General features: G+C 43.4%; 1 protein-coding gene across 2 annotated transcripts; it reads right to left on the bottom strand.

Moving 5' to 3' along the window:
- Positions 1-3,386: 3,386 nt before the first annotated feature.
- Positions 3,387-15,892, bottom strand: GATM (glycine amidinotransferase). Of its 2 annotated transcripts, none has more exons than XM_064157105.1 (9): positions 15,791-15,892; positions 15,236-15,451; positions 13,195-13,390; positions 11,770-11,960; positions 9,608-9,745; positions 9,070-9,234; positions 7,181-7,244; positions 6,963-7,079; positions 3,387-4,430 (listed from the first exon to the last, which is right to left on the bottom strand). In XM_064157105.1, the coding sequence occupies exons 1-9, from the start codon at positions 15,857-15,859 to the stop codon at positions 4,318-4,320; spliced, it is 1,269 nt and encodes a 422-aa protein (XP_064013175.1). In that variant the 5' UTR covers positions 15,860-15,892; the 3' UTR covers positions 3,387-4,317. The 2 variants fall into 2 exon arrangements, with proteins under 2 accessions (XP_064013175.1, XP_064013176.1); XM_064157106.1 differs by having other exon boundaries at positions 4,365-4,850.
- Positions 15,893-17,009: the final 1,117 nt, after the last annotated feature.

Raw genomic sequence — 17,009 nt, 5'->3', positions numbered from 1 at the left:
GGAGATGAGGTTGTTCAGTCTGGAGAAGGCTAAGGGCAGATTTTACTGCTCTCTACATGAAAGGAGGCTGCAGTGAGGCCGGTGTTGGTCTCCTCTCCCAAGTAACTATCATAGAATCATAGAATCAACCAGGTTGGAAGAGACCTCCAAGATCATCCAGTCCAACCCAGCACCCAGCCCTATCCAGTCAACTAGACCATGGCACTAACTGTCTCATCCAGACTTTTCTTGAAGACCCCCAGGGACAGTGCCTCCACCACCTCCCTGGGCAGCCCATTCCAATGCCAATCACTCTCTCTGTTGAAGAACTTCCTCCTAACATCCAGCCTATACCTACCCTGGCACAACTTGAGACTGTGTCCCCTTGTTCTATTGCTGGTTGCCTGGGAGAAGAGGCCAACCCCCACCTGGCTACAATGCCCCTTCAGGTAGTTGTAGACAGTAATAAGATCACCCCTGAGCCTCCTCTTCTCCAGGCTAAACAGCCCCAGCTCCCTCAGCCTCTCCTCATAGGATTTGTGCTCCAGGCCCCTCACCAGCTTTGTTGCCCTTCTCTGGACATGTTCCAGCACCTCAACATCCTTCTTGAATTGAGGGGCCCAGAACTGGACACAGTACTCAAGGTGTGGTCTGACCAGTGCTGAGTACAGGGGAAGAATAACCTCCCTTGTCCTACTGGTGATAGGATGAGAGGAAATGGGTTTAAGCTGTGCCAGGAGAGGTTTAAATTGAATATTAGGGAAAACTTCTTTACTGAGAGAGTGGTGAAGCATTGTCACAGGCTGCCCAGGGAGGTGGTGGAGTTGCCATCCCTGGAGGGGTTCAAGAAGTGTGTAGATGTGGTGTTTCAGGATGCAGTTTCATGGTCATGGTAGCTGGGTTATGGTTGGTCTTGATGATCTTAAAGGTCTGTGGTGGAAGGCTAATAGGCCTCTTAGATGCCCTGGCTTGCCCCACCCTTCTGCTGATGAGGGAAACAAGGGTGGGAGGAAAACAAAGGCTTGGACCATTGTGCCCCCTCCCAAAGTGATAGGTGTTTAGGTGCCTGTTAGTGTCTTGCCCATGTAAGGGTAAGCAAGGCCTGGTTTCACCTGCTGTGGTCAGTTTTGCAAATGCCATTCTGCCTGGCGATCCTCTGTGGCCAAAGGAGCCCTTACACTGGGGCAAATAATACAAATGAGCTGAGTCACAAGCAGTTGTGCTGCCCTGCTCTGTGTTCTGCTCAGACAACATGCTTCTGCCTCACTGCTCTCAGCTTGGACAATGAGTGCTGCTCTGCCTCGTGTTTCAGACCAGCTTAGACATGATGTTTTGGGCTTGAACTACCTGGAAAATTAAACACCTCAAGTTTTCCAGGAGAAGGCATTAAGTGCCTCATGACATGGCAAGAAGTGACACCAACATCATGCTCTCTGCACACCTGCAAGATATCCTGCCTGAACCTCTTCAAACCTCCACACCAAGAGGAATCAGGATCAGGTCAGAGATTTTCTACCTCTTTCCTGGCACCCTGCTAGAGCCTGGGAAGATCCAGAAGCCTCTCAATGGCCAAGCAGTTCCAGCACTACTGCAAAGGAGCCAGAGACTATCTCAAAACTTCCACTCCACCACAGTGGGTAGAACAGACTTTCCCTAGGGCTCCAGGCTGCCTATAAGTAGGGCAAAGCCAACTTCAGAAGCACATCAGTGGGTTTCAGGCTGAAAGACTTAGTACTCTTTGCACAGTTCAAAGTGGGAAAAAAAAAAGCTGAGGAAAGGCTGTTTATAAAGCCAGGCTTTTGGCAGATAAATTTGGTGCTGAATAATTATCCTTTTCTCAACAGAATCTCTTGTATGGATGGAAAAGAACATTTCTGATCCTTTGAGACTATGTCCAGAACTTTTAAAAAGAGAATTCAGTTTGCCTACACCAGTATAGAAATACATGAATTCCAGCTAATCTGTGTATTAACTTCACCTAAGTAAAACAACAAAATCGCTACTTAGGAAACTGATGCTGATTCTTTAAGCTGCTCTTCAAATGAGTATTACAAATAAGACAGAAACTTTGAAATCCACTTTTTGTCATGGCCTAAATAGGAAGGCATAGTAAGAACACTGAGTTTTCAATGTTTTCAGCTGTACTTTGTGATACTTCATGCCAAGCACAAACCTTTAGATGTCATTTCAGCTCTGCAGCATGCAGAACGATGGGAGGGATGACTTGCTTTGCATGCCTCTATACAGAACTGTCCAGCTCCACTGTCAATAGTGGAAAGCAAAGCTTGGTTACAGGAAGACAATTTTTACTTTATGAAGATCTTGATTTTAAAGGGAAAAGAGGGACCATCCCTACATCATTGAGTGTTGGCAGTCCCCTCATTACCTCCTCCAGTTTGGCATATCTTAAAGCATTCTTGATTGCTAACACACATTTAAGTCCTACCCAACATATCGATACCCGCCTGAACATGAGCCAGCAGTGTGCCCAGGTGGCCAAGAGAGCCAGTGGCATCCTGGCCTGCATCAGGAATGGTGTGGCCAGCAGGAGCAGGGAGGTCATTCTGCACTGGTTAGACCACACCTTGAGTACTGTGTTCAGTTCTGGGCCCCCTAGTTTAGAAGGGACATTGAGATGCTTGAGCGTGTCCAGAGAAGGGCAACGAGGCTGGGGAGAGGCCTTGAGCACAGCCCTACGAGGAGAGGCTGAGGGAGCTGGGATTGGTTAGCCTGGAGAAGAGGAGGCTCAGGGGTGACCTTATTGCTGTCTACAACTACCTGAGGGGTGGTTGTGGCCAGGAGGAGGTTGCTCTCTTCTCTCAGGTGGCCAGCACCAGAACAAGAGGACACAGCCTCAGGCTACTCCAGGGGAAATTTAGGCTTGAGGTGAGGAGAAAGTTCTTCACTGAGAGAGTCATTGGACACTGGAATGGGCTGCCCGGGGAGGTGGTGGAGTCGCCATCCCTGGGGCAGTTCAAGGCAAGATTGGACGTGGCACTTGGTGCCATGGTCTAGCCTTGAGCTGTGTGGTAAAGGGTTGGACTTGATGATCTGTGAGGTCTCTTCCAACCTTGCTGATACTGTGATACGGCTACATGTCTTATATGCAAGTATGCTATGCCTGACATCTTTTCTGTCAAAGGGCACTGAACTGTCTGACATAGGAGATTTCTCCAGAGTCTGATAGCAAACACGCACCCATTAGTGTTACTTTCCCCCACCAGTCACACTTCTGTGCAGAACAGAAGCAGCAACATACAAACATAGTTTCCGCAGTGTAGAAGCGCCTAACATGCTGCACACTTTAGATTAAAAAAAACTATGTGCATTTTGTATTTCCATCTGTATTCCATAAACACATACCCATCCAACCACTACACAGGTTTGCTTATTTTCAGAGAGACAAATTGAGAATGCAAAAACCACTTTATTGGCATAACAAGTACATATTCAGTAATCAATACTCAAATTCCTTCAGAGCGTCTGACATGTTGGATATGCCCTTCTGTATCTGCCACAGTTGGAGGAAGAAAGCAGTTTTAAGTTATCAGAGAGTTAGAGGGAGGTTGTTGGTGTTTGGGGGCTTTGTGCTTTCTTTAAATGTAAACAATTCAGAGTGAAATCTTACAAGCTGAATATTAGCTATCATTTCTACACTCCAAAGTTAAATAATAAAAAACCCCACCCAACCAAACAAGCAGTTTCAGCAATACAAAAAGCAGTAAAAAAAGTATTCAGATGCATGATATGCATCAGAAGAAAATGTAGAAGGGACATGACAAGTGAAGAAGTCTTAAAAGTTAGATCGTATCAGAAATTCTCTGTAAATACCTGTATGGCTCAACATGAAAAACTGTATTATAAAGTCATTTGGTTCCAGAAGAGATCAGTACAGCTGCATCTATTTTAACTTCATTCAACACAAATATATTAGAACTGATGAATAAGAAAAGTTTACTCAAGTTTAAAGTTTCAAGCTGCCTATTTGATAGAGTAGCTAGACAGAGGTAGATGTCCAATGTTAGTGGCCAAGCTATTCTAGCAAGACCTTTTAGCTAACTTGCCAAGCTTTGACATTCAAAGCCAGTGTAAAAAGTGTCATAGATGAGGGATGTCTTTCAGGAAGCCAGCTGGAAAATCTGTATTGTGGGTGGAAATAGTTTTGCTCATGCTGCTCTAAGTGAGGAATATGTAAGAACAACTTATTTACCAGACCATTGTAAGGACATCACTGATCAAGCACTAGAGCTCATGCAGTCATTTTAACAAAAGTGAAATTAATTTCATCAGTTACTATGCTTATTTTAGAAGCTGAACCACTGCCATCTGGGTTTATAGCTAGTCAAAGTAAGATTGCAAGGTGCCCCGGCGGCGAATATCGCACGTCCAGCAATGGAAACCACCTCCCAGTGAATTGGCATGGCGAATATTCACCTTAATTGTAGAAATGCCTGCAAGAAACATACATTGCACACTTCAATATCTCAAATTCACGTTGTAAACTTTGGTCAGAACGTTAGGTAATGCTTTATCAGATCACATGGCAAGATGCAAGTACAGAAAGTATTTCCTACTCATTTGTTAAAGACTTTTGTTCTCAAATTTTAGGCAGAGACCAAGCTTAGAACGTAGCTGTCTTGTTTACTCCAGTAATAGCCTCGGAAATACACAGTGCCTGGAGCACAATCAGTGTTTGACGTATTATAACGTGCCAGTAACAGCAACAAAAAAGGTTTTGCAGTATGTGAAGAATTAGCTGAAATTCTGCAACGCATTTCTGTGAGCATTTATGGTTCAAACACACTGAATGTGGTCCCTCAAGTGCCTTTCCAGAAAAGAAGCAAAGTACAGAGGTCTGAGTCCCTCTTTCTCTGAAAAAGGAGAGATGCTGTTATACTTACTACCTAGGTTAAGCTTTCTCTCTTTTTTTTTTTTCAGCTCGTGTGTGTCATCTGTGGCTCAGCTTACACAAAGTCCTGACAAATGGACTGCGATCAGAACACTTTTCTGCTATGAAGTCTCCCTTTTTGCTTCTTGGTACTTCTCAAGCTCAGAAGGAGCTCTGTAGAATCCATGATGTAAGTCAACAACACCTTTGTCCCCAGTAGACCCCACCTCCATCCTAGGAAATTACTGACTACAGTTTATTTGGAGCTCACACAGACTGTGATGTTCAAGTGTGAAAGATACATCATGATTAGCATTAACAGCTTAATTTTCTAAGTACTTTAAATTCTCATCTCCTTGGTTCTGCACAGAATTAAATCATAGAATCAGGCAGGCCTGGAAGGAACCACAAGCATCATCTAGTTGCAACCCCCCTGCCATGGCCAGGGACACCCTACCCTAGATCAGGCTGGACAGAGCCCCATCCAGCCTGGCCTTAAACACTTCCAGGGACGGGGCCTCAACCACCTCCCTGGGCAACCCATTTCAGGTTCTCACCACTCTCATGCTGAACAACTTCCTCCTCATGTCCAGCCTGAACCTACCCATCTCCAGCTTTGCTCCATCCCCCCTAGTCCTATCACTCCATGATATCCTGAAAAGTCCTTCCCTAGTTTTTTGTAGCCCCCCTTCAGTTACTGAAAGGCCACAATAAGGTCACCTCGGAGCCTCCTCTTCTCCAGACTGAACAGCCCTAACTCTTCCAGTCTGTCCTCATAGGAGAGGTGCTCCAGCCCTCTGATCATCCCAGTGACCCTTCTCTGGACATGCTCCAGCACACCCCTATCCTTCTTGTAATGGGGGCTCCAGAACTGGATGCAGTACTCCAGGTGGGGTCTCACCAGAGCGGAGTAGAGGGGCAGAATCACCTCCCTCAACCTAGCTGGCCGCACTAAATCAACCTAAGGCTGAAAGGCTAAGGGACTCACTGAAGGTTGTATAGCCAGTTCTTAAAAGCAGATTAAGACATTAGATTGCATGGTTCTCACCTGCTATAACCTGACATTTGAGGGAAGATTCAGTAAGTGCACTCACATCCACAGCACAAATCCTAGGTTCACAGTTGCTATCTTTCACCCTTGGATTTTCTCCTTCCCATCATTTTTCTCCCTCCTAAAGAATCTTCTGCTGCTGGGGAGTATTATCTTCTACTCTGCAACACAATGACCTCCTCACTTCCCTTGACTTCTCATCTACCCACTACTCTTCTTTCTATGCTGTCAACTTTTGCATCAGGATGTACTTATCTCCTTCAGCAACAGTCAGCATGTGGTAGGACCAAGCAATCTTGCCACCTTCCTACTAACCAACTGTGAGCCTTGAGTAGATCTACCTACAGCTTTCTTTCCCAGTATGATGGAAACAGATGAATTAGCTGCATGAACTTAGATTTTTAAGTCTGCATTATTTATCTTTGCAGTAAGCTGTGCATAACAAGACTTTCAGATCCTATGTTCAATTACAGTACCCCCACCAGTGCACATCTGAAGGAATTCCATTCTTCCAAGACGTTACATCTCCTGGGGCTGATAGTGTTCATAAATCAGCAGAAATACCTGGATTAAGTGATCTTCATTTGACAGTTTAAAGTACAATGAGTTTGAAGCTAGAAAGATCAGATGTATTTTGAAAGTGAAGGATAGGCAGCTCTCAATCATTAAGATGCACACTCAACCTCTCTAAGACAGATTTTGATCTTCAAACTGAACAGACAGTTCATTCAAAAGCATGCTATCAGTAAAAGTATGAGTAGCAATTAAAGTTCTTTGCTGCGAGATGCAAGTGGCACGAGATGCTAGAAGCCCATAGGATGTAAGATATAAGCCCACAAGATATAAGCAGCCCACTCAGTCATATGAATATATGACTGAAGTATTCAGGAAAGAAGTCAGCAAATGAGTCATACTTACTAATGTAACTGTTTGAGTACATTTTCCAGTCCTGGCTGCTTTGATTACCTCTAGTCATCCTGATGTGTATAGTTGATGTCAGGATCATTTTGTTTTAAGTATATGTTGAAATATGTTAGGACATACCCAGATTTTCAAACATCTTCTGAATTGATGTCTCATTGGCATCCACCATCACACGTTTCTCATCCAGCATTAGCACATTCATGGACAGCCATTTAGAAGACATCCACAGTGGGTGATCTAAACACATGAGAATGAACCTTCTGCTGTACCAATGCAGCCTCATATTAATACTCTTAAGAATACTCTTGGCATTCTTAGAAAAGAAAGAGTGAATATACCATCTGGGATGAGTGGCACTGGGGGATGAACCACAGTCCAGCCTGCTTTCTTGAAGAGCTCAATCTGAAAGAGAATTAAATTGCTCAGAATTCTTCAAGTACCTCATTATGTGCTCAATATAGGCTACATTTACTCAGGCTACTTCAGTATACAAGACCCCCTCCTCCTTCTGTTCATTACTCAAGTTCCAGCTACAAACCCAGTTTTCACAGAAGCATTTTTGAAAGACTTTTCAAGCTCTGCATACCACTAGCATTTCTTTCTACTCTTTTTATCTGTGCTAGGTGTACTAAGATATGTTAAACACAAAAGGTACCACATGCATTTTAAGCCCCGTCAGGCTTCAAATTAGTAAAAGCACAAAACTATTAAAAGCTTTCTTTGGGGGGGTGTTATTTCTTCCCATATGACTGTAAAAGCCATTGATATGAATTGCACTGACATCTGAAGAAACAAACCCACCAAAAACTCACATAAAACTGCATCTGCATCTTGCTTCGTAAGAAACTTAATGTGCAGATTATCTCACTAAGAGAACAAGCTAAAGACATCCTAGGGAATAAAAATTGTGTCTCTGAGAAATACACGATTAAGAGGAGAGGGGTTTGGCTGGGGAGAACTGACTTCTTGACTCCATTGTGTGAGCACCTGGAAGAACATTTTATTCGAGTGTCACCACGAGGTGGAGCTCCCCTCTGAAAACGCACTAACCAGCCTGGCCTGCCAGCATTGTAAAGAAAAGCTCCCTCTCACCCACATTTCCTCCCCAACCCCCACATTTCCCAGTCTTACAGAACTGCAAAATCACATGTTATGAAAAGAAAAGTGCTTCTATCTTTTCTGTCTACTTAGACAGCAGTGCTCCATGAAAAAACCCCAGCATGTGGGCTTAACACAAGGAGACCAAGAGCCTCCTCTTGCAAGTAAGATTATGAAAAAGAGGGGAAATGAAAATGCTCTAATTGGTTTTTTTTAATTGTCATCAAATAATGGACTTTACATGAGGCAATAATTCAGTGGAACCACATGCACTGAAGCCATTTGCTGGGAAAAGACCACCACTGCTTCTAAGAGCTACGCTGTGCACATGCTTCCACAGCCTCTTGCAGCTACATTGATTCAGTTTTGGTTCAGCCATTCCCATGCAGTTGTACAGCTTCTGACATCACAGAAGTCCTCAGACACTGACAGCACAGGTAGCAGGTCTCTGACAGAGGTGAGCTCTTACTTTTGAGCAGGCTTTCTGATCTGATTGCAGACTTCAGCAGAGTGAAGTAGTAAGTTCTACATCCAGAACCACCATGTCACTCATCTTTCCTACTCTCAAAATTTTCTCAGTTATTCAAAGCCTTATGCCTGATCCTAAGAGCCTCCTACCCTTGGTATAGTTAATGATACCAAAGGAGAGGCTGGTAGGATTGAAAATGGAGATTGTTCATCTGAGCAGCAGAAACCCTTCCATTTATCCTTGGATACAATTAATAGATTGAAGTAGTGGAAGTGTGCAAAGAAGTACAACACTCTATGCAGTAGTTTTGATACTGCTTTATTACAAAGTAGATTGATTGCCTCATATTTAAACCAGACACATTGGGAAGAAACACACAGCACATCTGCTTAGCCTCACAATAATTAAAGCACAAAGAGCAGCAGCAGAAAACTGGGAGAGAAAAATGGTCATTGCACTGCTGAGAAAGTTCCACCATCAACGTGCAAATATATTTGTAAGTTCCTCAGCAACCGTCTGAGCACTGTTTGAATTGAGCAATTTAATTGTTACCCAAGTGTATACAAAATAAACTCGTGGATTAGCAATTATCCAATAGGGACCTAATCCAGTTGAACCACTTTGAAGTACAAAACACTTTCCCCTCTGCTACACTTTTACCTGATGGCAGGGACGGTCTGGGTTAGAGAGCACAAGACCAGGTCCAATGATATTAAAAGTGGCATCAATGTGCATAGGGTTAGGATCCTTAAAGGATATTACATGCACTCTATAATCTGGTGCAAGATGTCGCCTCATCCATTCAATGCCCATGTAATTTGTAACCTGAAAACAAGACAAAGTAAGTTCCACTAGGCTAGACTATAGCTGCATCAAAGATTAGTTTGTTCAAGGTTTTATTTGAATAAATATTTAAAGACAAAATAATATGTTTGTGTCTTTAGGTAACCTCTTAGCTGTAAGACAGTCTCACTCTGTCATTGAATGGCACAGAACACCATCCTGTGACGTTCTATGAATAGCAACTTCTTTTGTCAACACAATTAATGCTGTTAAGGATTAAAAAACCCCAAACCAAACAAACCACCATACAACAACAAACAGCACACACAAAAGAAATAAACCCCAACAAAACATAAATGCAATTGTCAATCATTAAGATAGATACCAAAACTGTTGGAAGAAAAGCTTTGTTTACCTGGCTCCTTTGTACAAAGATATCTCTTCCAGCTCTAATGAAGTCAGCAGCATCAAAGCATGGCTCAAATTCAGTAGTTACAAATTTTCCCTGAGCTGCCAGTTTATGCCTGTCTTCCACAGAGCGGATCGGATAATCCTAGTTGCAGGAAAAGGAATAACTACAGCAGGTTGGAGAGAGTAAGGGAGAGCTTTCCAACTATTTGCTACTGAAGAGAATTTTGAAATTACAAAAATGTTAGTAGTTAGTATGCTCCTTGGCTGTGGTTTACTTCCTAATCTTTCTTTTTTTTCTTTATTCTAATAAATATGGATGTGTAAGTGAAAGATTTTAAGTACATTCAAGAATGGATAAGAGACAGGTTATACCAAGAGGTTAATCACTCTTCAAAGCTGCTAACCTTTGTAATATCACAGTATCACAGTATTATTAGGATTGGAAGAGACCTCACAGATCATCAAGTCCAACCCTTTACCACAGAGCTCAAGGCTAGACCATGGCACCAAGTGCCACGTCCAATCCTGCCTTGAACAGCCCCAGGGACGGCGACTCCACCACCTCCCCGGGCAGCCCATTCCAGTGTCCAATGACTCTCTCAGTGAAGAACTTTCTCCTCACCTCCAGCCTAAATCTCCCCTGGCGCAGCCTGAGGCTGTGTCCTCTCGTTCTGGTGCTGGCCACCTGAGAGAAGAGAGCAACCTCCTTCTGGCCACAACCACCCCTCAGGTAGTTGTAGACAGCAATAAGGTCACCCCTGAGCCTCCTCTTCTCCAGGCTAACCAATCCCAGCTCCCTCAGCCTCTCCTCATAGGGCTGTGCTCAAGGTCTCTCCCCAGCCTCGTCGCCCTTCTCTGGACGCGCTCAAGCATCTCAATGTCCCTTCTAAACTGGGGGGCCCAGAACTGAACACAGTACTCAAGCTTCTGAATCAAAAGTCTTCATTACCAGTGAAATTTAGCTATCAGTCCAAGAAATCACTGCAGAGAGACAGAAATACTAGTGCACAAGCTATTTCTTAACAAAGGGGTACTCCCTTCTTTTTTCCACATTTTAGAATGGTGTGGCACTTCAAACTAGAAGGTAGATTTTCAGGAATTTAAACAGAGTATAGAATTAAATCATGCAATTAAGAACAGATGATGTTTAACAAAAAAAAAAAAAAAAAGATAAGAAAAACAGCACAATCACAGAACTGTCAGAGTTAGAAGAGACCTCAGGGATCATCTAGTGGGACACTTCCCACTAGATCAGGCTGCCCAGAGTCCCACTCAGCCTGGCTTTAAAAACTTTCAAAGACAGGGCTTCCACCACCTCTTTGGGCAACCTGTTCCGGTGTCTCACCAGATTTATGGTGAAGAACTCCTTCAAAAACTATTGGATAAATAGTTCCCATGCTTTAGAACAGGCTCTGGAAGCTTTCTAGTACTGACTCATTACTCTAAGGTAGTTCTGTCTAGGAAAGACTTCTTTGCATAACTGATATCAGTGTTCCCAGAAAGATATAATCATTCCACAACCAATTCTACTGTACTTACTACAGATGCACTTACTAAGGTCCTAATATATTTGGGGGGGCTACCAAAACTGTCCGAGTCAGAATTATTACAGGAGAAAAAAACTATTAGGAAAATACTGGCTTAAATATTTAGAAAGTAAACACTGACAAATCTATTTATTTTATATATTTCATAATGATAATCCTGATAATCAATGATAATCTATTTCAAAATGATAACCATCATGTAAAACAAGGACCGTGAGGGTTTTGTCTGTGACAAAATAGAGATTCTGTGCCACTTTCCTGATATACTCAGGCCATATGGACATTCTCAGTGGATCTTAATTCTTTAAAGCCATCTTTTTGATGTCTTTTCAGCATTCCTTCCTCTTTAGTAATGCTAAATTACAGGCAGTAATCAAAACAATTCAAAGCAGACATGAGTTCAACAGACACAACTTCCTGTTTCATATTTCCTAATTGCACACAGTCGGTTTCAGCTGGAAAAGCTGCAGAATATTTGCACCAATATTCCAGAGTCGTTTTGTGCTGCCTGCCCATCCATCCTCCCCCAGTTTTGTGAAACCTAGATAACAGGTTGAAAGAATCAACAGAATTCTGTGTAACTAGAACTGAAGTTCTGAAGCAACAAAGAGAGCAATACCTGATCGTAGAGTTCATCTGCCATTGTGGGTTTGGGGGCAGTTGTCCACTTGGCACCACGTCTGAAATAGTCTTTGATGATTCCTCTGTATGCTCTGTACTCAAAGAATCGAGCACGCCAAGCCATAGGCGCTTCGATAATTTCATTTCCCACCACCAGCAGGATGTCTCTTGGCATGGCAGCATACATACCTGAATGAAAAGAAGCTGTTAAACCGCTGAGGCTTTGCCCTTCTCAGCTCTTTCAGCTTATTCACTTTTCATACTCCTTTTTACCATTACTTCTATCCAGAAGAAGGGCAAAAAGCACCTCACGAGGGCAGGAAACCACTGCATACTTTGAGGTCATTACACTCTTCACTAAGTTATCAAAGTGACATTGGTTTTGTTCACAATACATACAAAGCTTCACTCCTAAGTTCATGGCTAAAGTCATCCACAAGCTACATGCCACCACTTCAGAAATTCGTTAACAGAAATTAACAGGGCAAATGCTTATGAATTACTCAACTTTAAAAGGTGATGATGACCAGCAAGTTTTCCAAGTGAACCTCGTTTCTTTATGTGCCATTCTTTTAAAGTAATAGGAATTTGATGGAACAGAAAGCTAGTGCAGGAAGTAGTCCCAAAAGACTGTTTGTTAGTATTGTCTGTTCCCTAATGAATTTGAGTTCCACCAGAGCAACTCAAGAACACATTTGACATGAAGGGAGCCTGGAGACTGCTTAATGCAAAGCTGAGTATGAGCCAGTATGCTCTCACTGCAAATTACTGAAGTCATATGCTGCTATGCAAGGAGGAATGTGGCCAACAGGTAAAGAAACATTCACAGAATCATTGGAAGGCACTTCAAGGATCATCTAGTCCCAACCCCTCTGCCATGGGCAGGGACACACTGACATCAGTGAAGTCCTCCTAGAAAATAATTTCCAGTTTAGGCATATACATTTCAAGATGGATCCAAGAAAGTATCATCAAGACAGTCAGAGGGACCCTGCAGCACATGACCTGGAAGAAGTGTTAGGGGCCTCAGCTTATTTCATGTGGCAAGTATGAGACAAGGCAGCAATAGCTTACAGCAACTCTCAGAGCCATTTTAAACACAACATCGAACATTCCTTGGTAGTGACACTGACAACATAGGAAGGGAATCTGGCAACAGATGCTGGTGTGGGAAGTTCATGTTAGGTACCAGGAAAGCATTCTCAATAGAAAATCTGTTCAGCACTGAAACAACTCAGCAAACCAGGTGACAGAATCTCCATCCCTGGAGATCTTTCAGGTCATAGCTAAGCAAAGCTTTCACTGACCTCATCTAGCACTGGCAATAATCCTGCTCCAAGTAAGAAGGTAGAGTAGATGACATCCAAAATGTCTCAGTCAAGAGCTAAACTGACAAGGCCTTCAACAATGAAAGAACATTTACCTGTAGACTCAAAATCAGGTGTTTTGTACTTCACAGACCAGTCAATTGGATCAGGTCTCTTGACAATTACACCTTCTCTTTTCAAAATATTGCACATTTCTTCAATTTCAGCAATAGCTTTTTTTAAATGGTCTCTGGGGAAACTCTGGCCTCCAAATTTCTCATAAAATCCCCAATGTTTTTCATATGTGTTGGCCTAAAACAAAAAGTGACACAGAGTAAGCACTTTAATGGCACAAAGTAAATGCATAAGATAGTTATTAATATTCAAACTTTCCTGTTGTTCTTTCACTGACTTTCCACTGTTTTGTATATGTTATGACCATAACGTGTCATAGTGTGCCTGCAGTATTTTGAAGAGTTGCTAAGAAATGTTCAGCTGATTCTTCTAAAATAAAGGGGTGAGAGAAGAGGGCAAGGAGAAAAAAAAAAAGAAAGAACAAAACAAAAAAAGGAAGAGATAAGCATCAGTGTTTCACACAGATGCACAGGTTGGGTTTTATTGGATGATAATCCCTATCCTGCTTCTTTACTTTTTGTCTTTACTACTTCTATTTCTGCACACCATTGGCAAGGTTTCACTCGGATGTTTTATGATGTTTATGTGTTCAGTCATTAAAGTGCTTGTAAGCACAGGTATTAAGACAGTTGGGAATGGCTGATGTCTTCACAAATGCACACACCAACAAAGGGGAATTTCAGCTGTAGGCACTAACCAGCCTCACTGAGCTAGCAGCTCGCTTCAGTACTGCTAACAGATTGTACATGTGGCATGATGCCCAAGAGAAAAAAAGTTCTCTGAGGAGCAGCAAGAAAAAAGGGAAAGCTATTTTGGAACGTGGAGAAGTAAGTCCACATTTCATGCCCACTTGCAAATTTAGTTTGACTTTCAGATGGGATTTTCAGGATATTTCATTTCCTCCTGTTTTTGAATACAGATGGATCAGTAGCTTATACTGCTTGTTCCTGCAGCTGGAAATACTATTATGAATAATGTAATAAGTGTTTCTAGAAGTCTCTTCCCCTCTTTAGCCATGGCCCTGCAGAAAGTCTCATTATTTATCAAATCAGAGATGAAACCCAAGAGATTACATTACATTTCAGTTCTTATTTAGTAGCTGGTACTGCCACGCAGCCATGCAAGATTTCATCCTCACTAGACCGTACAGACATGCCAAAAGCTATAGACTCTGCTATTTAATAAGGCTAGCTGACATGGTTTCAAATGAGAACATCCTCAAGCTCATCTCCAAAATACATGCACCTGTAGTCACCTTGTTAAAACCTCATTTTGATACTGTCATAGTGGCAACATCAGGAATTCTAAAGCCACATCAAGTACAAGTAACATGCCTTGTTGGCTAGAATGCTTCAGGTACAGCAACGCTCTAGAAAATGATAGAGACACTAAATTCATCTGCCTGGGGGTTGGATTAAAGCACATACAACACTTACAGGCCTAAATCCTCTGATCCTGAAATCCTGTGATATTACTCTGTCAGTAATACTCAAATTAAAAAGTAATAGAAAAGAATGTCCTAGTTCTCATGGTTAAGAAAATCTAGACATATAATTAAAACACAGAAGGATGCTTCACTTTTGATGGGTCCTTGCTAGCACTAACACGACAGAGGAACAAGCATGTATGGAGCGCTTTTGGAACAAAAGCAGAAACAGGTGAGCAAGCAGCAAGCCTTCCTTCCTTCTAGCAGACAGCACAAATGACAGCAGTGGGATGCAGAACCTGCCCTTCCAAACATGAGGCTCTCTGCTGACACTGCAATCCCGGTAACCTCCCAGACAGCAAAGTTTGGGACAAAACCAATGCAATGGTACTTGTTCTGAATGCAGCCACACTTCCTTCACTTCAGTATTTTGTAAAGAAGCATGTATGTTGTGATGGTTTGGGTTCCTGTTGTGGTTTCAGGCACAGAAAACAATTACTTTGAAAGAAGAATCCTTGGGAGTTAAAAACCAAGCAAGTTGTACAAACCCCACATTACTTCCTATTTAAAGCTGTTCTGGTTTCCTTACTCTTTACCTTAACCTCCACAGAGAAAGGTGGGACACAAGCATTTTCAGCTCTTCCTACAATGACCTCTTCCAGCGGGTCCCATTCATTGTATGAGCAAACAGGACAGTCCTTAGGCAGGGGGCTGGTGGCCTTGTCCTCGGCAGCGCAGGTGTTCCGGGAGGCCGCGGCTGCCTGGGTGCTCTGAGAAGATCGCTGCACCCATCCTGCCAAGGCTCTTCCAAGCTTAAAATAAAAATGACAATGACGTTTCCTTTACAAGAGGCAAAAAGCAAGGCTTCGGCCCGCGAGTGGCTTACACCGCAATCCCAAAGCATCGCGCGTCGCTTGCAGCACGCTGCCCGCTACGGCCACTCCCATTTACCCGCACCCCGCCAGATGTCCGCAGAACAGTTCTCCTTTTCACGGCCACCCGGGGCAGAAGGGCGGTGATAGCGGCGGCGGACACTGAACTCTGAGCGGCTGCAGGGTCAGCCTCGGGCAGCGCAGCGCAGCGCAGCCCGCCCGGCCCGCACGCTGCCTCCCCCGCCCGCCCACCCACCCACGCCCCGGCCCCGCACCAACCCGCGAGCCGAGGTAATGCGCCGCTTCGGCCCCGCGGCTGCCCCCGCGCAAGCACCGCACTCGCAGCATCACTGCCAGCAGGACACCGCAAGCCCAGGTAGCTCCGCTCCGCACCGCTCCGCCGGCATTTATAGCAGGCCCGCACCGCCCAGGGGCCCAGGGGCGGAGCGGAGCCCACACCGGGCAGCAGTCCGGGCTTCGCCGCGCCCCCACGCTCTCTGGCAGCCAGGAGCGGTCGTGCCCTGGGAGGTGCAGTCCGGTGGGATGAGGCAATCGGCTTCACCAGCACCCCTCTATCTCATTGCCCCAGCCGCTCCTCAGCAGCAATCTGACGTTGAAAACTCCCAGTCAGGTTGAAAATGCTTCTCTAAAAAGGGTCCGGAAGGGCATCATTCAGCTACTTTTAGTCATCAGATCTCCATGGTTTTCATTCAACCTCTAGTAGGCAAAAGAAATTAAGTTTTACCCAAAAAATCCCTATAATTAATGCATTAAGCATTCGGGGTTTTAGATTAAAGATTTTGTGATTCACCTAAAAATACTTTGCTGATTACTGAAGGCATGTTTCAAGACTGTCCTAAACACTCCATTTCAGATTCTGTCTCCTCCAAATGCACATTGAGATATGACTAAATCAGTTTTAACAGACCTTAGGTATTTGGGTAAAGGACTTTCACCCTGCTGGGTATGAGCCATTCAGCAGTTTGCCCTTTTGGCACAGGTAAGTGCCACACCATCCCAGCATGAATAACAATCTGAGTTCTCTCTTCATGGCTTTACCTATTTCTCAGAAAGAAGTTAATTATTTTAGTTGGTATGATGTCAAGCATGCTTTACCCTGGTTCATATGACTGTAGAACTTTGTAACTTGCTGAGCTTGTTAAGACTCCTTTGTAATGCAATCATTTTTTTTTAATTAGGTTTTTTAGGTGCTACTTAATTCCTAGTTACATTTTTTTTGGTCAGCTATTCAATTAAAAACCTCAAAGCCTAAAGCCTTTATGCTGGTTCTGCTCAAATGCTTCTCTGTTTCAGTTGATTTTACTAAGGTCACTCTACTCACATTGACCTTCTAAAATAAATAATGATTGGCTTGTGGCTAAATCCAAAGGTCTTGCCTTCTTTCTCTGTCCTTTTTAAGTTATCAGATAGTTTTGAACCTTTGGATCATTCTTTATCAACTCAGTTTACATAGTTTTTCTGACTCTGCACAATACTT

Source organism: Pogoniulus pusillus, chromosome 17 (genome assembly GCF_015220805.1).
Source record: "Pogoniulus pusillus isolate bPogPus1 chromosome 17, bPogPus1.pri, whole genome shotgun sequence".
NCBI classification, from domain to species: Eukaryota; Metazoa; Chordata; class Aves; order Piciformes; family Lybiidae; genus Pogoniulus; species Pogoniulus pusillus.
The sequence above is the reverse complement of the archived record's forward strand: the minus strand, read 5'-3'. Positions and strand labels throughout refer to the sequence as shown.